At 50.3% G+C, this 21947-nt stretch overlaps 3 protein-coding genes across 4 annotated transcripts in view; all 3 read left to right on the top strand.

Annotated features, from left to right (window-relative positions):
- Positions 1 to 4839, top strand: part of LOC101115005 (dehydrogenase/reductase SDR family member on chromosome X) — a 138383-nt gene extending 133544 nt beyond the window's left edge. Inside the window, exon 7 of the mRNA XM_060408593.1 lies at positions 4180 to 4839. Within this exon, the coding sequence (XP_060264576.1) occupies positions 4180 to 4383 (204 nt within the window). The 3' untranslated portion in view covers positions 4384 to 4839. The remainder of the gene's footprint in view (positions 1 to 4179) is intronic.
- Positions 4840 to 13646: 8807 nt separating this feature from the next.
- Positions 13647 to 14672, top strand: LOC132658879 (guanine nucleotide exchange factor subunit RIC1-like). The gene has a single exon (XM_060408478.1). The coding sequence runs from the start codon at positions 13758 to 13760 to the stop codon at positions 14670 to 14672; it is 915 nt and encodes a 304-aa protein (XP_060264461.1). The 5' UTR covers positions 13647 to 13757.
- Positions 13647 to 21947, top strand: part of LOC106990378 (splicing factor 3A subunit 2-like) — a 79552-nt gene continuing 71251 nt past the window's right edge. For both annotated transcript variants that reach the window (XM_060408589.1, XM_060408592.1), the window contains exon 1: positions 13647 to 13695. The gene's annotated coding sequence lies outside the window, so the exon portion shown is untranslated. The remainder of the gene's footprint in view (positions 13696 to 21947) is intronic.

Below are 21947 nucleotides of genomic sequence, written 5' to 3'. Positions count from 1 at the left end.
CAACCATCTCATCCTCTGTCACCCCCTTCTCCTCCCGCCTTCAATCTTTCCCAACATCAGGGTCTTTTCCAATGAGTCTGTTCTTCGCATCAGATGGCCAAAGTATTGGAGTTTCAGCTTCAGCATCAGTCCTTCCAATGAATATTCAGGACTGATTTCCTTTAGGAGGGACTGGTTGGATCTCCTTGCAGTCCAAGGGACTCTCAAGAGTCTTCTCCAGCTCCAGCACTACAATTCAAAAGTATTAATTCATCAGCGTTCTGCCTTCTTTATGGAAACACAGATGACTCTCAGCGTCTCGGACCTCCTCCCTTTCAGGCAGGCATGATGTGTCACGGTCCTCACGGCTGAGATTTGGGACTGTGCCGTCAGACGCGGGGAAGAAGAAATGCATAAAACCGTCCGTTTCATGAGCTGTCAAAACATTTGGGAATTAAAACATTACAAATGAAATCGCATTTCCTTCCTTTCTGTCATCCGCCCGAGGCCTGGAAATGTTCTGTAGGTGATCGAGGGCGGCTGTTTTTAGCCCGGCATCTATCATGTGCTCAAGTGGGATAAGTGGATGTGATTAATCCTCCATGAGATGTGTAAGCGCCGAGAATGGCTCTTCTTCAAAAAAATTTCCCTTTTCTATGTCAGAGAACTCTCTGGATGGTCAAGACCAGCTTGGGTGAATGTTGTGTGTGCATGCGAGGATATGTGTGTGTGTGTGTGAATGTGTGTACATGAGGGCATCCGTTCAGTTCAGTTCAGTCGCTCAGTCGTGTCCGACTCTTTGCAACCCCATGAACTGCAGCACACCGGGCCTCCCTGTCCATCACCAACTCCTGGAGTTATACGTGTGTAAATGTGAATGTGTGTGTCTGCGTGTAAGTGCCTGTGTGTTTTGTGTGTGTGTGCATATGAATAGTTGCACGTGTGTGAAAATGCATGTGTGTGCCTGGGGGAATGTGTGTGTATGTGAGGGTATGCGTGTGAATGTGTGTGTGTGTGCATGTGAATATTTGTGTATCCATATAAATGCATGTGTCTGCCTGGGTGTGTGTATGTGCAGCCTTGTGACTGTGTGCACCTGGATGTGTTTGCATGCATATAAGTGTGTCTGTGTGCATGTGGGTGTGTGTGCATCTGTGTAAATGCACGTGTGAGCCTGAGGGTATGTGTATCCATGTGAACGTGTGTGCCCGGGTGTGTGTCTGCATACGTGCATTTGTGTGCATGGGTGTGTGTGCATGTGGGTGTGTGTGGTGCATGTGGATATTTGTGCGTCTGTGTGAACACCTGTGCGTCCACATAAATGCATTTGTGTGCTTCTGGGTGTGTGTGCATGTGACCGAGTGTGGTGCATGTGGATATTTGTGCGTCTGTGTGAACACCTGTGCGTCCACATAAATACATTTGTGTGCTTCTGGGTGTGTGTGCATTGAGTATATCTGTCTGTTCGTGTGTATATTTGTGCGTCCATATGCATGTGTGTGCCTGTGAGTGTTTGTGTGTCCATATACATGCATTTGTGTGCATGGGTGTGTGTATGTGCAGCCTTGTGACTGTGTGCACCTGGATGTGTTTGCATGCATATAAGTGTGTCTGTGTGCATGTGGGTGTGTGTGCATGTGGGTGTGTGTGGTGCATGTGGATATTTGTGTGTCTGTGTGAACATTTGTGCATCCATATAAGTGCATTTGTGTGCATGGGTGTGTGTGCATGTGGGTGTGTGTGCATCTGTGTAAATGCACGTGTGAGCCTGAGGGTATGTGTATCCATGTGAACGTGTGTGCCTGGGTGTGTGTCTGCATACGTGCATTTGTGTGCATGGGTGTGTGTGCATGTGGGTGTGTGTGGTGCATGTGGATATTTGTGTGTCTGTGTGAACACCTGTGCGTCCACATAAATGCATTTGTGTGCTTCTGGGTGTGTGTGCATTGAGTATATCTGTCTGTTCGTGTGTATATTTGTGTGTCCCTATGCATGTGTGTGCCTGTGAGTGTGTGCCTGTGAGTGTTTGTGTGTCCATATACATGCATTTGTGTGCATGGGGGTGTGTGTGCTTGTGAGTGTGTGAGCATGTGAATATTGGCGTGTGCATGGGTGTGTGTGTGTGCCCGTGAATGTCTGTGCCTGGGTATATGTGAGTGTATGCATGAGGGTGTAGTGTGTTTGTGCTTGGGAATCACATCAACAGACAGAATCCCATGACATCTCATCCCTCCTGACTGTACCCGAGTTTCTGGCAAAGTGCCCATCCCAAGTTCATGTCCAGCACACCACAGGCACCATCGCCTAAAACAGCCATCCTTGTGTTCCATTGGACATGCCGATCACAAGGACTGTTACCCAGATAAGAGGATTTTCAAGGTGTAGGGGAAGTGAAGTGGACCCCTTCCTCCCCAGACAGTGCCCTCTGGACGACCCAAAGGAGGCGGCCTCTAAAGACAAGACCGGATGCCTCTCAAGACAGCGGAGCCCTGTGGCTACATTAAAGAGGGTCTTTCTCGTGGAAGTGACTCACTCCAGGGGCGAGACAAAGTGGGGGTTCTGGGCACAGACCCCTGGGATCTCAGCCTGGAGAATGACCGACTTAGGAAGCTGGCTCACTCCGGGAGCTGATTTAACCATGTTTTTGCTGCGGAGGAGCAGCGCTCCCCGGTCATCCATCTGACCAAGAGCAACAGGAGATTAGTCACTATGACTACCTACCCAGGAGATGTTCTTAGCCTATCTCCGTCTAGAAAATGTGACTATGAGGTTGTCTCCTGGCCTCAATCTGTTTCTGGTGATGCTTCCAAAGACAGACTCTTAGAGGCTCACGAGAAGGACCAGGGTAGGCCGAGCTGAGTGAATTTTCCAAAGTTTAAGTGACAAGCTCCAGAACGACCGTTACCTTGACAATAAGATAAGGGAGTTTTCTTGATTCCTAGGTGGCTCAGTGGTAAAGAATCTGTCATCTAATATAGGAAAGAGAGGCAGGTTCAATCCCTGAGTTGGGAAGATCCCTTGGAGGAGGAAATGGCAACCCACTCCAGTATTCTTGTCTGGAGAATCCCCTGGATGGAGGAGCCTGGTGGACTACAGTCCACAGGGTCACAAAGAATTGGACATGACTTCTAATCCAGTGATCACGCCCAGGCATGAGCCCTAAGCCCAGAGGCTCAGCATGTGTTACATTCCAACCTTCTGCCTTCCACCCAGCGTCCACTCTTCTCCCGTCTCTCTAATTCCTTTCAAGCTTCTTTTCAGACTTTCCAGTTCTCATACCGTACCTCCTCCCCTGCTTGGAAAGCAAGGACCTCTCTGCTGTCTGAACATTTCCTCTAAAATTGCTAGAGAGCACGAGTTCAACCCCGAGGCTGAACCGCCATCTGCTTTGACCCAGTGAGCTGGCATTCTGGTTTCACAGAGCCTGCACTGCATGGCAGGAATCAACCCAACCTTGTAAATCAACTCTGCATGCGTGCTAAGTTGCTTCAAGCGGGTCCGACTCCTTGCGACCCCACGGACTGTAACCTCCCAGGCTCCTCTGTCCGTGGGATTCTCCAGGCAAGGATATGGGAGTGGGTGCAGCCCACTGGAGTGGGTAGCCATGCCCTTCTGCAGAGGATCTTCCCAACCCAGGGATTGAACCTGCACCTCTTACAGTCTCCCACATCTCTTTATAGTCTCCTGCATTGACAGGCAGGTTCTTTACCACTAGTACCACCTGGGAAGCCTCAGAAATCAACCTTACTTCAATCAAATGAATTAAAAAGAGAAAAAAAGGACTGGAGACCTGAGTGTTTAAACTCAGGGTCTGTGCCCAGAACCCGCACTTTGTCTCAGCCCTGGAGTGAGTCATGTCCATGAAAAAAGACCCTCTCATTGTAGCCACAGGGCTCCACTCTCTTGAGATGTATCCAGCCTTCTTTTTAGAGGCTGCTCCCTTTGGTTGTCCAGAGGAATGGGGGTCTTTGTGTGTGTGTGGGGGAATGCCTGAGGACAACGTGGACACACAACCCACAAGGGGTGCACCGTCGCGAGGTCACAGAGTGCCAGCTCCCCCAGCCTGGCCAGCCAGGCTTGAGTTGATGAGTCGATGGGCCCCCAGTAAGGGGCCCTGTGTCTCCCTCTTGATGCCCCTGGGCTCCCAAGACCCCATGTCCCTGCTCTGACAGCATCTTCCTCTGTTTCTTCTCCCCACAGACCCCAGATGAGGGAGCCTGGACCTCCGTCTATGCCGCAGTCACCCCAGCCCTGGAAGGTCTCGGTGGCCGCTATCTCTACAACGAGAGGGAGACCCGGTCTCTGGAGGCCACGTACGACCCGGAGCTTCAGCGGCAGCTCTGGGCCAGAAGCTGCCAGTTGACAGGCATCACCGACGTGACCCGGGAGACCTTCAGCGAGTAGCGGGCTGCCGGGAAGACTGTGGTCCGACCCAGGGAACATCACGGTCTGTGCCGCCCTCACAGGTCTGTTTGTGCTGGACCACATCTCTCCATCACCCTCATCCCCCCGACCCTCAAGGCTCTGTATCCCCCCAGGGTCTCCCGTCGTGACCCGGGAGACCTTCGGTGGGTAGCGGCCCGCCAGGAAGACCGTGGTCCAATGGGGAACAGCACGGTCTGTGCCGCCCTCGCAGCTGTGTTTCTGCTGCACCACGCCTCTCCATCACCCTCATCCCCCTGACCCTCTGGGCCCTGTATCTCCCCAGGGTCTCCCATCAAGACCAGGGTGGGAACTCACAGAAAAGAGGAATGCTGAGTGGACCCCTGAGCTGGTGTGGTTCTCAGCCATGAATCCTGTGATCCCTGCTAAGTGTCCAGTTGTACTGGGTGCTCTGAGTCATTAAATCTTGCAAGCCTCGTGGACGGTGTCCCTTTCCTAAGCACAGAGGCGCTGTGGAACCCTGGGGTAGACATGTTTCGGGTGAAACAGGCACTTTCAAGGGAAGTCTGGTAGCTACGAGAATGTCCTGCGTTCCCGTCTGTCTCACTCCTGAACCGTGCCAGAGATGCATCTCTGATTTCTGGCTCCCAGAAAGGGAGACGCTTTGAGCCTTCCTTCTTTACTGTCTTGCTCAAGCGTCACGTGACCCCACATTGTCTTCAGGAGGACTGGCTCCTAGGGGCTAACCTGTGGCCCCCAGCGTTCCCACCAGGGGTCTCACCCCACCACTCATGGAAGGACGGTCTCCTGAGAGGTAGGTAATTCTGTAGGACATGTGACACCACGGGAGCCCGGAACACCAGTCCCCATGGGGCTCTCTAGGACGCAGATGTGGACAGGGTGTGGGTGTCTGGACCACCTCCACCACCTTTTAGGGTCTCAGTCATAGAACGGCAGCTTTGCAGTCCACTGACCCTTCAGTGGGCACATGAAACCTCTCTCCTGCTCTCTGCCCTTCCATTCGTCATCTGTTAATATGGGCATGTCCCTCTCCTGGAGGATGGGTTATACCACAGGACGTGGGTTATCCTTCAAGCCAGAATGTGCTTGTCATTTTTCAGTTGCTCAGTCCTGTCCGACTCTTTGCGATCCCCTGGACTGTAGCCCCCCAGGCTCCTCTGTCCATGGGGAGTCTCCAGGCAACAGTACTAGAGTGGGTTGCCATCTCCTTCTCCGGGGGGCCTTCCTGGCACAGAGATTTAACCCAGTCTCTTGTGTCTCTTGCATTGCCAGGCAGATTCTTTACCACTTTGCCACCTGGGAATGCGTAGATGTGTTTGTATTTGGGACAAGAATCAATGCCAATAATAATGAAGCTCTTCAGATAAGATGTTGCTCTTGCTCACCAGTGTGCTCGTGAGGTTGTTTATCAGAGACAGGTAGAGGAAGATTTGATTACAGAAGGGGAGGGGGTCATGGGACTGTGGAGGCAGAGATGGGAGGGAGGCAGATACCAGCCCAGGGATGGACGCTTGGAGCCCCCAGAAGCTGGAAGAGGTGGGAAGGACCCTCCCCTGGAGACTCTGGAGGGAGCTCAGCCCTGGGACCCCTTGACCTCAGACGTCTGGTCTCCAGGACTGGGGGATGATGGGCAGTTGGCTGTCAGGACTGGGAGAGGATGGATTCCCATGGTTTTAAGCCAATCAATGAGAAGGCTGTGTTAGCCTGAAAACATTCCTGAAGGATACAGGGTTCTGATGGGTGGAGCCTAGAAGTGGGACCTTCTGTGAATATAGGCTCTCTGCAGACATGGTGAAGTGAAGGGTCTGGGATGAGGTCGTCCTGGATGGGGGTGGCCCTAAACCCAATGACAGGGTTCTTATAAGACTCAGAAGAGGAGAGACACGGACACAGAGGAGGAGCCACGTGGAGATGGAGGCAGAGACGGGAGGGAGGCGGCCACCAGCCCAGGGACGGATGCCTGGAGCCCCCAGAAGCTGGAAGAGATGGGAAGGACCCTCCCCTGGAGCCTCTGCAGGGAGCTCAGGCCTGCATCTGCAGAAATGAAAGACAATGGGCTTCCCTGCTGGTCCAGTGGTTCAGACTCCAGGCTTCCAGTGCCAGGGATGTGGGTTTGATCCCTGGTCGGGGAACTAAGATCCCACGTGCTATGTGGTCCAGCAAAAAAAAAAAAATCTTTTTAATGTGGAAAAAAAAAGAAATTATAAAAGAAGCTGAGGATAAATTTCAGTTTTTTAAAAAACACCAAAAGGCTTCCATGGTGGCTCAGAAGCTGTCTGCCATTGTAGGAGACCGGGGTTCAATCCCTGAATCAGGAAGATTCCCTGGAGAAGGGAATGGCAACCCACTCCAGTCTTCTTGCCTGGAGAATCACCATGAACAGAGGAGCCTGCTGGGCTACAATGGGGTTGCAAAGAGTCAGACACAGCAACTAAAAAGACAAACAAAACACCAACACCATGATCATGATTCGATACCAGAAACTTACACAGTTGTTGACTTCTATGAACATCTCATACAGGCTGGTGGACTCCTGCCTGGACCCCTGCCCACCAGGTCAGGTCAAGGAAGGCTCGATCCTGTCTCTGAGAACGGCTCTTGGGTTCTCAGAGTCTAGCGTGGAGAGTTCAGACACGTGGGATGCTAGCAAAATGACTGTATGTGTTTCCTGCCAGACCGCACCCTGGATTTCAAGACCAGGGACCACTGGTTAGCTATCCATATTCCCTTGACAAATGAAAATCTATGGAGGCCCCAAACCTGACATTGGGCTTCCAGCACACTAGGCATTGGGGTTGCAACCAGCAGCTCTTCCAGAGTTGGGTTTATCCTTCACAAGTATAAGATGGATGGAGTGTGCTTCCAGAATGGAGTGTTTATTTTTTTAAACGTTTTTTAAAACTATACTTAATTTGCAATATGCTGTTAGTTTTCAGGTGTACAGCAAAGTAATTCAGTTATGAATAACTTGGGTGGGCCAGAACGTTTGTGTGAGGTTCCATAAGATGTTATGGTTGGATGGCATCACCGACTGGTTGGACGGCATCACCGACTTGATGGACATGAGTTTGAGCAAGCTCCCGGAGTTGGTGATGGACAGGGAGGCCTGGCGCGCTGCAGTCCATGGGGTCGCAGAGTCGGACACGACAGAATGACTGGACTGAACTGAAGGTGTCATGAAAAAACGCAAGGGAACTTTTTGTCCAACCCTGTATATTCACACATATTCTTTTTCAGATTCTTTCCCATTATTGCTTATTACGAGATATTGAATATAACTCCCTGTGCGGTACGGATACAGTAGTCTGCGTGTGTTAGTTCCAAATTCCTAATATATTCCTTCCCCACCTTCTCCTCTTTGGCATCCACAAGTCTGATCTCTATGTCTGTGAGAGTCTACTTCTGTTTTGTAAATAAATTCATTTGCATTTTTTTTTTTTTTTTTTAGATTTCACGTATAAGTGAGTATCATACGGTACTTGCCTTTCTGGGTCTGATTTACTCCACTTAGTGTGATGATCTCTTTTCTTCCATGTTGCTGTAAATGTCATTTTATTCCTTTTCATGGCTGAGCGCTATTTCATTGTGTGTGTGTGTGTGTGTGTGTGTGTGTGTGTGTGTGCGCGCGTACCACGTCTTTCTGAGCCACTCACCTGAAGATGGGCGCTTAGGTTGCTGCCGTGTTTCGGCTGTTGTGAAAGGTGCTGGTGTGATCAGTGGGGTCCGTGTGTCTGTTCAAGTTAGAGTTTTCCCCTTTTCTGGATATACAACCAGAAGTGGAATTGCTAGATCGTACAGCAACTCTTCTGTTTAATTTTTTTTTTTTTTTTTTTTTGCGAAACCTCCATCCTGTTCTCCGCAGCGTGTGCACGATTCACGTTCTCACCAACAGTGAAGGAGGGTTCATTTTTTCTGGGACAAAGTGTTTATTCAACGGTCGCTTAATAAAACCATGAAGGAACACCGCAGCTCTCGCTTGGGAATACGCAAGACAACCAAGAAGGGGTTCTCTGTCAGTCTCCTGCCTCTGGGGCAGGGCGCGTTTCTCGGCCAAGGTGTTCAACTTGAAACAAATCTGCTTCTAAGCAAAGATGCCGGAGCTGTGTCTCGCTGTTCAATCCCTGGCTCTTCAGCGTGGATGGGGCTGCAGGCACGCTGCCCAAACTTTATTTCTGGTGATGGGTCTTCTGGGCACACGGTGTCGGTTGTGTGGCAATGCCGTTCGCCTGGTCGCACTGGACAGGAGGAAGCTCCCACAGGGATCCCCAGCACAGCTTTGAGTCACAGGACACCGCTGTCATGACACTGTCCCCAGAAACTCACAACGTCCTCATCACACTCACGGCCCCTGGTATGGGAGCACCGCCACGAACGGTACCCTCCCTGGAGGTGTGCGTTTTCATTCCCCTCTCTGCTTGTCGCCATCTGCCTGGAGGATGGCGTGCCCATGGGGGCTTTGCTTTCACCTCCCCTCGGTAGCTCTGCTTCTCTGTAGAAGCAAAAGACAGGAAAAGATTCTAGAGATTTGTGCTCTAAGGTATAGGGCAAGAGCCTTTCACGGACATCATTTATTCCTCGGCTCATCTCGGTTCATTCATTCAGCTCTCTGTTCTAAAAGAGTATCAGGTGCCTGGATGTTATGGTTTAGGTAGACAGATGGATAGGTAGGTAGATAGATGTATATTAGCCATGATGTTCAGACAGATGGATAGGTAGGTAGATAGATGAATATTAGGCATGATGTTCAGACAGATGGATAGGTAGATAGATGCTGGCTAGATGATATTTAGGTAGACATATAGAATCATAGATGGAAAGAGATGGATAGAAAGATAGATACATGATAGAGATAGGCAGACTGATACACCAATTGATTGATAGATATTCAGGATAGATGGATATGCTGGATGGATGGATAGATACGATAGATATTCAGGACTTATGATGGAGATGATGGATGGATAGATGGATGGATGGATAGATAAGATGGTTGGGTAGATAGATAGATGGAATGGATGGATAGGTATTCCAGATTGATGACATCCCATTCCAGATTGATGACAGGTGTAATGGATGGATAGATATGATGGTTGGATAGACAGAGAGATATGATAGATATTCAGGATTTATGATGGAGATGACGGATGGATAGATGGATGGATAGATAGATAAGATGGTTGGGTAGATAGATATATAGATAGAATGGATGGATAGGTATTCCGGATTGATGATAGGTGTAATGGATGGATAGATATGATGGTTGGATAGACAGAGAGATATGATAGATATTCAGGATTGCTAGACATGATGGGTAGATGGATGACTAGATAGACGTGATGGTTGGATAGATGTGTGGATAGAGTGGATGGATAAATAGATGTTAGGATTATAGGTGTGATGGATGGATGGGTAGATATGATGGTTGGATAGATAGATGGATAGAACAGATGGATAAATAGATACTCAGGATTGATGATAGGTATGATGGATGGATGGGTAGATACGATGGTTGGGTAGACAGATATGATGATATTCAGGACTGATGATAGACATGGATGGATGGATGGATGGACAGACAGATAGGATGGATGGATAGATATTCAGGATTGATGATAGAGAGCTATGATGGATGGATGGATAGATATGATGGGTTGACAGAGAGATATGATGGATGGCTGGATAGGTAGATATGATGAATGGATAGATAGATATATAGAATGGATGGATAGATATTCAGGATTGATGATAGGTGTGATGGATGGATGGATGGACAGATATGATGGTTGCATAGACAGATAGATATGATAGATATTTAAGATTGATGATAGACATGATGGATGGATGGATGGATGGATGGATGGATGGACAGACAGAGAGATAGGATGGATGGATAGACAGATATTCAGGGTTGATGATAGGTGTGATGGATGGACCAATGGATGGACAGATATGATGGTTGCATAGACAGATAGATATGATAGATATTCAAGATTGATGATAGACATGATGGATGGATGGATGGACAGACAGACGGAGAGAGAGGATGGATGGATAGACAGATATTCAGGGTTGATGATAGATGTTATGGTTGGGTGGATGGATGATACAGATGATGGATGGGTGGGTGGATGGGTAGATATGATGGATGGATAGATAGATATTGATGAGTGATGATATTCAGATAGATGGCATTCCAGAAGAGCCAACTTTTTACGTAAATGACCAGTTAATAAATGTCTTCCTATGGTAGGGCTATATGTTTTCTCTTACAACCCTTCAGCTCTTCCATACCACACACAGGGAGCTACAGACACTATGCTAACGTGTGCGGCTGTGTTCTAATAAAACTTTATTTACAAAAAAGGGGGGACGGTCAGACTTACCCAAGGTCCGTAGTATGTGGACACCAGGTGTCATCCCCCTGTGCACCATGGGGAGAATTGTAAATCTATCAAGTGGGTGGGAAATTGCCCCCTGAAGACTCAGTGTCTGACCTCATTTCAAGGTCCTGGTGGCCCTTGGGTGGGACCCTGAGGTGTGTCTAACCCCAGAGACCGTGTTTTCATTACAGATGAACAGGGTGCAACAGATTCGGTGTTGCGGGACCAGGAGGCGTTAGTGTAAACAAGCAGGAGACGAGGACGTGTGCATTTGAGGTCCTCGCCGTCTCGCCCGTGTGCAGCTGTGGTTGGCAGAGATGAGACATCAGCTCACAGGACTATCCACGTGGTGGCCTGAAAGGAACAAGCCAGAGAGTTTTCTAGGTGCCCTGACTCTGCAGGACGTCTACTTGCATAAGAGGCATCCTGACACCCTTCCCAGGAGAGCCGTGGTGTGACAAGGAGTCTCCCGGGGACCGGGGACCAGCACCAGGAAGAGAGCAGGCAGAGGTCATAGAGACAGTGGAAGCCAAGGGTCAGAGGTTCCCGACCTCCTTCGTCCCTGCTGGAGACGTGACAATCACCATGTGAACCCACAAGACGATTGGTGGGTCCCAGTGACTCATCGCTTGGATCTCTGTGTGATGGGGGCCCGTGGTCCCAGTGGACGACCCTGCTGATTCACCCAGCTCATTCTTGTGCTGTCTACATGAGAGTCCTGGGACAGCTGTATCTAAGGACCCCAAATGAGTGGCTAAAATCAACAGACATCCATCCTCCCCCAGCCCTGGAGATGGTCCTCAAATTGTCATGGTGTCCCAAGGCTAAGCTCTGTCCAGAGTCTCCAGGGGAGGGTCCTCCCTGCCTCTTCCAGCTTCCAGTGGCTCCGGGCCTCCGTCCCTGGGCTGGTGGCCGCCTCCCTCCCGTCTCTGCCTCCATATCAATGTGGCTTCTCCACTGCGTCCATGTCTCTCCTCTTCCGTGTCTTATAAGGACCCTGTGCCTGGGTTTAAGGCCACCCCTATCCAGGAGGAACCTCATCTCAGACTCTTCACTTCTATCTGGATAGTCAAGAATGACCTCTTCAGCTCAAGATCCCTCATTAGTTACATCTGCCAAGACCCCCTTTCGCCAACAGTCATATCCACCAATATTAGGGATTAAGACGTGCTCATAATTTTTCATAGACAGTATTTCATCCACTACACCCTACATGAACCAGAAGGCTTGAAAGCTCAGAAAACATTTGTTCCTTCTCTGATGACCTGGAAAACCATGGAGATCACAGCTTCTTGTATACATACTCAGAGTTGCTTTCCTGGTTGACTGACCCATGTAGCTACACAGGACCCTGGGTTCATAAGAACGTCTGTTGCCTTAATGCCCTGTGACCACCCTCTTGAAGTTCTTAATGATGTGACAAGGAATCCCCAGTTTCGTTTTGCACCGGAACTGCAAATGCTATAGCCTTCGTTGCTCACATGCCTTCCAACCTCAAGCAAGTCTACAGCCAATAAGGACACCTCCACCCCCAGCGCGTCCTCTCCACTATCAAACCATCTATGTGCTCAAGCCTGTCCTGGGTGGTGAAGACCGTCCCCAAGGTCCAGCCCTGAATACTCATCGGAAGGACTGAAGCTGAAGCTCCAATACTTTGGCCACCTGATATGAAGAGCCGACTCATTGGAAAAGATCCTGATGCTGGGAAAGATTGAGAGCAGGAGGAGAAGAGGGTGACAGAGGATGAGAGGGTTGGATGGCATCACCGATTCAGTGGACATGAACTTGGGCAAGCTCCAGGAGATAGTGAGGGATAGGGAAGCCTGGCGTGTTGCAGTCCATGGAGTCACAAGGAGTCGGACACAACTTGGCGACTGTATGGTGATAAGGTCTGGTAAGGCTGGTGGGTTTTGGCTGCACGCTAGGGGAGCCTCTGAAAACAATTAATGCTCAGCCTCACCTTCAACAGAATTCCCAAACTCATCCCTTGGGGCATCAGCATTTATTAGACCTCCTCTAGCCATCGTCTTGCTCAGACAAGTTTGAGACCCACTGAGACGCAGCTTTCAGCCCTGAATGCTGGCACCTCCCAGAACTGCTCAGATATTCTGCCAAGTCCTATAGACATGACTGTCCTGTTTGAGAACTAGGATTACTTCCTGTGTTGAAACCAAGATGGAGACGTACCTCATCTAATATTTCCGAACAGCCGGAATGATGTTCCAAGAAGTAGAATCTTGACTCACAGGAAGACCCCAGGCTTTGAGGTTTGCGTATCACCAGAGATTCATTGCAGGGCTTGAGGTCATCGTCCGCAAGCGCCAGCTACTCTCCCCGTCATCACAAAGGTGGTTCCTAAGTACAGGCTCAGGGTGGGGAACTTGGCCAAGCCGCCATCCTTTGTCACTGAGGAAACAAGCTTGCTGAGTTCTTGTTCTTGCTGAGCCTCTCGAGAATCCCTGGGACATTCCATAATCCTTGAGCAAAGAGAGGCTCCAATGTCAAGTGGAACCATGCAGGACCCTGGCCTCAGATGGCCGTGTCTCATCTCACGACTGCCCTTACATCATTCATCCACTGGGCGGGCGTGCATGCTCAGTTGCTCAGTCATGTCTGACTCTTTGCAACCCCGTGGACTGTAGCCCTCCAGGCTCCTCTGTCCATGGGATTCTCCAGGCAAGAACACTGGAGTGTGGATAGCCAGTCCCTTCTCCAGGGGATCTCCCTGACCCTAGGAAATCTAACCCATGTCTCCTACATTGGCAGGCAGATTCTTTACCCCCTGAGCCACCCAGGAAGCCCTTGTTCACCAGGGGAGAGAGAGAACTGGGTTCTGGAGAAGTTACCATGTTCCCTCCACACCAGACTGTGGAACATTCCTCAGAGCTCGGAGACACTGTCTGGCGCCTGGAGAGGTCCTGTGCACCCCTGGGTGAGTACGGCTGAATCTGAGGCATCATGAGCACTGGGATTCTGGGTTAGAGCCTGGCACTGATGTCCAGGGAACCTGGGAGGGGGCGGTGTGGACACGCACAGGGATGGAGGACCTTTCGTCCCTGGGCAAACTGTGACTCGGTAGGTGGACCCGCAGAGTGTGTGTTTGTCAGGAAGGCTGCTCGTTCATCCCTTCCATGTAGCATCAGTGAGTTCTGTTCACCGATGGGGATGGCCACCTCATCCATCCATCCTTCATCCATCCTTCCTTTTACCCATTCACCCATCCATGCTTTCATCAAGCCGTCCATCCACCCATCTATCCATCCATCCACGTATCCATTCACCCATCCATCTACTCATCCGTCCATCTATGTGTCCATTCATCCATCCAACCTTTCATCTATGCATCCTTCATCCATCCATCTGTCTATCCACCCATCTGTCCATCTACCCATCCATCCATCTATGTATCCATTCATCCATCCATCCACCCATCCACCCATCTATGTATTCATTCATCCATCCATCCATCCACCCATCCATCATCTATCTCTCCATCCATCCATCCACCCACCTACCCACCCATCCATCCATCCATCATCTGTCTCTCCACCCATCCACCCATCCATCCATCTATGTATCCATTCATCCATCCATCCACCCAGCCATCCATCCATCCATCATCTGTCTCTCCATCCATCTACCCATCCATCCATCTATGTATCCATTCATCCATCTATCCATCCACACATCCATCCATCACTATCTCCATCCATCCACCCATCCATCTATCTGTGTGTCCATTCATCCATCGAACCTTTCATCTATCCATCCTTCATCAATCCATCCATCCATCTGTTTATCCATCCATCCATCCATCTACCCATCCATCCATCTACCCATCCATCCATCTATGTATCCATTCATCATCCATCCACCCCCCAATCCATCCATCCATCCATCCATGCATAAATCAACCACTGATCTATCCATCCATCCACTCACACATCCATCCATCCATCCTTCCAGCAACCATGTGTAGAGTAGGGCTACCCAGCCAGGCTCTGAGCAAACACTGGATGGAGCTCACTGTTGAGTGCCACAGAGGTCTTGTCCTACAGGAGCTAGCCATCTAGGGTGGGATGAGTAATAGCCCCAATATATAAATTCCTAATGCCTAGAAACTGGGGATATACTGGATGTGATAAGAGGCACTTTTCATGGGACTGAGCTCTGCAAAATCAGGTAAGTGTCAAATGTGACCCAGTTGAAGCTCCTTCTGTCTTGATACCAACTGAATTTTGAGCGTGTCTATTTCATAAACACCTCTCACCTTGGCTTTTAGGAAATACAACAATAGCAGGTGAACCAGGCTCCCTCCGAGGCTGGAGGGTTTGGGAGGCTGACTGGGGAAGCTTCTCAGAAGACCCACGGGCTGGGTCAGGGAGGTAGCGCCATGCCTGTTTCCCAAGTGGCCTGGTCCTCAGGATGGATCCAGGTCTCACAGTGGGCGCCGTCATTAAGCTTTTTGGTGTCTGTCTTGCTGACTCTTCTTCCATCAACTGATGCTGCTAACACGTGCCCTGTTTATACCCGGGTTTGCCGAGTGGACAGCGAGACCTATGCACTCTGTCTGAGGGACGCTTAGGGGCAAATCCACGCCAGGCGTGGTTTTCCATCCAGGCTCCGTAGTCACTAAATGTGTCATTTAAGAAATGAGTTGAAGTTGTGTGTGTGGTGTTGTCTGGGTCCCGCTATCCTAGGGGTTTGTTTAACAAAAGCCACAAAAGCACAAACACTATCCCAGACATAACGATGTCCTGGGTGTCCGCATGTGTGGTAGGGCAGTGTGCATGCGTAGTAAAACGCTTGAGAACTCCCCAGTCTCTGAGGCTGTCTTCAATGAAGCAAACCATGGCACAGGACTATAACTTGCCCAGCAACCTTTGTTTTTAGGTCTTCCCTGATAGCTCAGTTGGTAAAGAATCCACCTGCAATGCAGGAGACCCTGGTTTGAATCCTGGGTCGGGAAGATCCCCTGGAGAAGGCAAAGGCTACCCACTCCAGTATTCTGGCCTGGAGAATTCCATGGACTGTATAGTCCGTGAGGTCGCAAAGACTCGGACATGACTGAGTGACTTTCACTTTCAACAAAGCATTTTCTGAGGTTCACTAACTTCTAGCACTCTTTGCTTTTATTACTAACTTACAAATTCTGGTGATATCAACTGCATCGATTTCTTCCCTTTTTTCTTTATAATTCTCAGCCTTCCTCTTAGGAGGTCGTGTCGAACTTCCTGTGTCTGACGCCTGCCCTTAATTTTTGACTTTTCTTATTTCGGGTCAGTGTCCTCATTTCTGACACCCGGGTTGCATGTCATAGACACATTGTTATTTGCGTGGTTCCTCTTTACCCTCATGGGTGACTGAAAAGGGTTTTTAAAAATCCCCGAGTGCATAGAATCACAAATAATCATTTCACTGTTGTGAGTTCAGGAATGCATTTACCCAGAATAGGCAATACTTTTTAAAGCAACCCACTCCAGTACTCTTGCCTGGAGAATCCCATGGATGGAGGAGCCTGGTGAGCTGCAGTCCATGGGATCGCAAGAGTCGAGCACGACGGAGTGGCTAAGCACGCAAGGTGTCCTTGGCAAAGGCAAGCAGGCTTTAATGCTCCCTTGTAGCGGAAACGCTGCTTCCTTTCAAAACGCCATCTCTGAAGGGGAGGAAGGAGCAAAAAATAGGAAGACTTCCAACAACCTTCATAGTAGAAAGAAACAGACCCCCTGTTGCTCGGGCGCTTCAGTTATGTCTCTCTGCGACCTCGTGGACTGTAGCCCGCCAGGCTCCTCTGTCCGTGGGATTCTCCAGGCAAGAATATTAGAGTGGGTTGCTATTTCCTCCTCTAGGGGATCTTCCTGACCCAGGGATGGAACCCTGTTCTCCTGCGTTGACAGGCAGGTTGTTTAACATGCTGAGCCACCTGGGAAGCCCAGACCCCGTTGGGTTCTATAATTTCCTGCCAGTCTTTGAAATTCTTTCCCTGCAGGTTTTTTACAAGTACCAAAGCAGGGTGAAATGCAGCCATCTATTTCCAAGACACTGAAGGACCTCAGAGGCAGCGCATGAGTGATGGTGTGCTGGCCGCAGGGCTGAAGGGAGTAATGAAACTGTCCACGGTGATTCAGAGAACGCCAGAAGCTGTCAGAAGCATGGGATTAGCTTTCAGGACCTGCCTGGGGTGTTGGGGAAAATGGCAAGTGGTCACGTTAGAGATGCAAAATTATCTCTCGAGGAAAATGACCAGAAGCATCGCCAGGCGGTGCAGGCGGCAGCTCTCCGCTTGGAAAGTGGTGGCCGGAGCCCCAGTGGCTCACACCAGCGAATGGACGTGTCTGAGAGGTTCGCGCATCTGCAGAGGGACGTCGGGACGCGGCCAGGAAACAGGACCAAGTGGCCAGAAGCCTGCACTGTGGATTTCTCACAATTTGATTCATGAATATAAAAAAGTCATTGTTAGTCGCTCAGTCACGTCCGACTCTGTGACCCCACGGACTGCAGCACGCCAGGCTCCTCTGTCCATGGGCTGCCCCAGGCAAGAATGCTTGAGTGGGTTGCCATTTCCTCCTCCAGGGGGTCTTCCAGACTCAGGGATCAAACCCGCATCTCCTGCATTACAGAAAGATTTTTTTGCCAAAGTTAGTTTTGTGTTAGTCACTCAGTTGTATCTGACTCTTTGCAATGCCATGGATTGCAGCCCACCAGGCTCCTCTGTCCATGGGATTCTCCAGGCAAGAATACTGGAGTGGGTTGCCATGCCCTTCTCCAGGGGATCTTCCCCACCCGGGAATCAAACCCGAGTCTCTTATGTCTCCTGCGCTGACAGGCGGGATTTTTTTTCCACTGGCACCACCTGGGAAGCCCAGATGGATAAATAGACATTTCAGATATATAGATGATAGAGATAGAAAGACGAGAAAATAGACAGATACTGACAGATACATAGATAAGAACAATGAAAAATAATAGATGATAAATAGGCAACTCATAGATGACAGATATATACTCAGTGAGTGATAGATACATCATCGAAAGAAAGCAATATAAAAAAAGTGAAGGTGTTACTTGCTCAGTCGTGTCTGACTCTTTGCAACCCCGTGGACGGCAGCCCACCAGGCTCCTCCGTCCCTGGGATTCTCCAGGCAAGAACACCAGAGTGGGTTGCCATTTCCTTCTCCAGTGCATGAAAGTGAAAAGTGAAAGTGCAGTCTCTCAGTCATGCCCGACCCCCCGCGACCCCATGGACTGTAGCCCACCAGGCTCCTCCGTCCATGGGATTCTCCAGGCAAGAATGCTGGATTGGGTTGCCATTTCCGTCTCCAGGGGATCTTCCCGACCCAGGAATGGAACCCGCATCTCCTGGGCTTCCCAGGTGGCGCTGGTAGGAGGAAGGATGAAAACAGAAAATAAAGATACGTGCTAGATGATGGATACATAAGAGACCAGTGATGGATACGTAGACAGACAGGCTGCGCCTCTTAAGCTAAATCAAGGTTTCTCAGCCTCAGCCCTACTGACGCCTGGGGCTGGACTCTCTGCTGTGGGGCATCCTGGGCACTGTGGGGATGGAGCGGCGTCCCTGGCCACCCCCCACCACATGCCGGGAGCCCCACCACTGTGATAACACCCCAGACACTGGGTATCTGTGTCCCAATGTCCCCAGACATTGCCAGCGTCCCCTGGAGATCAGGGTCCTTTGCAGACCCCAAGGTCCCGCTCCAAAGACTAAACCGTTCGAAGTTGCGTGCACCTAGCTTTTAGAACAGCAGAGCTGGGATGCACATTAAAATTCCAAGTGAGTTATCCGTGTGTTCCAGACCAGACTTAAAATAAATAAATAAATAACAGAGTCGCTGAGATCCACCCCAGCCCTTGAGCTCTGTTGTTTACTTCTAAGGCAGAGGTGTCCCCGGCTGCCCTTTCTCAGAGCACTCAAGGGTCTGGGAGGGAGGAGAAGCTGGTGGACGTGCGTCTCAGAACATCCGTTCCCCCCAACACCTGCCTGCCCGCCCACCTGGTGCGGGGCCCCTCCGTGAGACGCAGCCTCAGCAGCTGGACGGACCCAGCCCAACGGCGTGGACAGACACTGGGGATGTTAAGAGGATCCAGGAAAGGGTCCTGCCAGCGCCAAGAGGCAGTGACACGCTTGCCCTCTCTGGGATCGCGGTGCCGTGGCACCATTTCCAGCTCCGCTCTGGACCTGTGTGGGCAGGAGGGGAGGAGGAGAAGGGAGGGAGACAGAGAGAAGCAGAGAGAGACAGAGAGAAGCAGAGAGAGAGAGAAACAGAAAGAGATAGAAGCACACAGAGAGAGACAAACAGTTTGTTTCAGTTCAGTTCAGTCGCTCGGTCGTGTCCGACTCTGCAACCCCACGGCCTGCAGCACGCCAGGCTTCTCTGTCCATCGCCATCTCCCAGAGTTTCCCCAAACACATGTCCATCGAGTCGGTGATGCCCTCCAACCATCTCATCCTCTGTTGTCCCCTTCTCCTGCCCTCAATCTTTCCCAGCATCAGGGTGTTTTACAATGAGTCGGTTCTTCGCATCAGGTGGCCAGAGTGTTGGAGTTTCAGCTTCACCATCAGTGCTTCCAATGAACGCCCAGAACTGATCTGCTTTAGGATGGACTGGTTGGATCTGCTTGCAGTCCAAGGGACTCTCAAGAGCCTTCTCCAACACCACAGTTCAAAAGCATCCATTCTTCGGCGCTCAGCTTTCTTTACAGTCCAACTCTCACATCCGTACATGACTCCTGGAAAAACCGTAGCCTTGACTAGAAGGAGCTTTGTTGAGAGAAGCAGAGAGAGAGGCAAAGACGGATGCGGGATGAGACAGAAGCAGAGGGAGGTGGGTTTCTCTGCAAGGCACCCCATGTAGGTCCAAGTAGACAGACAAGCAGCTCATGGTCAGAGACCTGAACTCCCTGAAGAGTTCATTTCAGGCTCATTTCAAGGTCCCTGGAGACCTTGCGGGAATTGCTGTTTTTTTAAAAGGCAGAGTGAGGCAGAGGGTGCCAGGGTGTGTGATCACCTGCTGGACCATCTTCTGATTGGCTGGTGGTGATGCATCACCCACCTTCTGCTTCCAGCCGTCTGGGGTCCCCGTGCTGGTGGGCGGGGCACACCGTTAACTTCTTCCACCTCCTGGGGGCTTCAGTGTCTGCAATACAGCTCAGAGGACACGGCTCAGAATATTGCCTCCAGCCCTTGAGGAGGAACGGGACGTCCTTGGCTTTGCTTAATGGCTGAGCTGGTTGCCCTTGGTCTCCGTTGACTCTTTCCCTTTGTTTCTGCTTTTGCTCTCTTCTCTGGTTCGCTTTATTCTTTGGCATTCGGCGAAGTCCTAGGAGGCGAAAGCTTTCTTCTCAACAACAGCAGGAGGAGAACATGAGGCAGCGGGTGTTCTGCCCAGGGAAGGACTCGCAGAGTCAGCTCATTTGCAACATTGTTAATAAGAGTTGTAGGCATTCTAGAAATGAAGCAAAAGCTACCCCACGTCGCCTTTCATTCTCATGCGTGCTCAGCCGCTCAGCTGTGTCTGACTCTTTGCCACCCCGTGGACCGTAGCCTGCCGGGCTCCTCTGTCCATGGGATTCTCCAGGCAAGAAGACTGGAGCTGGTTTCCATTTCCTTCTCCAGGGGGTCTTCCCCACCCAGGGATCAAACCCACGTCTGCTGCGTCTCCTGCATTGCCAGGGGAATTCTTTACCACTACTGCCACAGACCTTTTTTTTTTTTTCCTCTCTCGCCATCATCTGATGAATCTCAAATGTTTTCAGCCTGAAATAATTCTCAAGCCAACTCTAATCCCCATGGAGCAAAAAAAAGGATAGCAAAAAGACACGAGAACTGAAGCCAGTGAAATTGAAAGTGACTCAGTCGTGTCCTACTCTTTGCAACCCCATGACTATACAGTCCATGGGATTCTCCAGGCCAGAATACTGGAGTGGGGAGCCTTTCCCTTCTCCAGGGGATCTTCTCAACCCAGGGATCGAACCCAGGTCTCCCGCATTGCAGGAGGATTCTTTACCAAGTGAGCTATCAGGGAAGCCAGCAAGTCAGCAAAATGTGTGTTGAAGTAGGTTGGTACTGTCAACCAAAAAATACAGTCCCCACCTGAAATCAGACTTATTTTATTGGGTGGGCATGTTGAGGACTCAGAGCCCGGGAGACAGCATCTCAGTAGCTCTGAGAAAACTGCTCCAAGGAGGTGGGAGGGGGAGTCAGGCTGTATACAATTCTGCAACAAAGGGAGCAGGTGGTCTGCACAGCAAAGATCAGATATCAGGGAAGGAATTGAGGATTCCATGTAAGGGAACATGCACCCTGTGGCCTCACTGAATTCACTCCTTTCAAATGCACCTCGGCTGTCTGGGGCCGAGCCTGTTTCCTTGTTCACCTTCAGGAAAGGTAGAGGTCACGGATGGCTGATTCTTGTGTTCGCCCAGCTCCTCTGCAATCACCGTGGGGGTGGTGGAGCGAAATGTTGCCAGTCTCGTGGCCCAGACAGTAAAGAATCCGCCTCCCATGCAGGAGACCCAGGTTTGACCCAGGGTTGGGAAGATCCCCTGGAGGAGGGCATGGCAACCCACTCCAGTATTTTTGCCTGGAGAATCCCATGGACAGAGGAGCCTGGTGGGCTACAGTCCCTGGGGTTGCAAAAGAGTCAGACTTAGCGACTTAAACAACAGGGGATCTTCCCTACCCAGGGATTGAACCCAGGTCTCCTGCATTGCAGATGGATTCTTTACTGACTGAGCCACCGTGGAAACCCAAGAATGGTGGAAATCCAAGAATACTGGAGTGGATACCCTTTCCTTACTCCAGGGGATCTTCCAAACCCAGGTCTCCCACATTGCAATCGGATTCTTTACCGTCTGAGCCACCTGGGAAGCCCTGTGATCATAAACGTTTTTTAAATTTTGATATTAAGGTTTTAAAAATTTTAATGTCTTTATTTTTGGCTGCCCTGGGTCTTGGTTGTGGCATGCGGGATCTTTCGTTGCTTGCTGGGCAGGCTTTATTTGCCCCTGAGGCATAGGAGATCTTAGTTCCCTGACCAGGTATCGAACCCACGTCCCCTGCAGTGGAAGGCAGATTCCTAACCACTGGGCCACCAGTGAAGCCTCAGTCATAAAGGTTTTTGATCTGAGGGAGGAAGAGGATCAGATAGGCTGGGAGGCAAG

Source organism: Ovis aries, chromosome Y (genome assembly GCF_016772045.2).
Source record: "Ovis aries strain OAR_USU_Benz2616 breed Rambouillet chromosome Y, ARS-UI_Ramb_v3.0, whole genome shotgun sequence".
NCBI classification, from domain to species: Eukaryota; Metazoa; Chordata; class Mammalia; order Artiodactyla; family Bovidae; genus Ovis; species Ovis aries.
The sequence above is the reverse complement of the archived record's forward strand: the minus strand, read 5'-3'. Positions and strand labels throughout refer to the sequence as shown.

Bases quoted from the DNA above. Each gene is read 5' to 3' on its own strand.
- LOC132658879 (XM_060408478.1), top strand. From the start codon at position 13,758: ATGTCCAGGGAACCTGGGAGGGGGCGGTGTGGACACGCACAGGGATGG.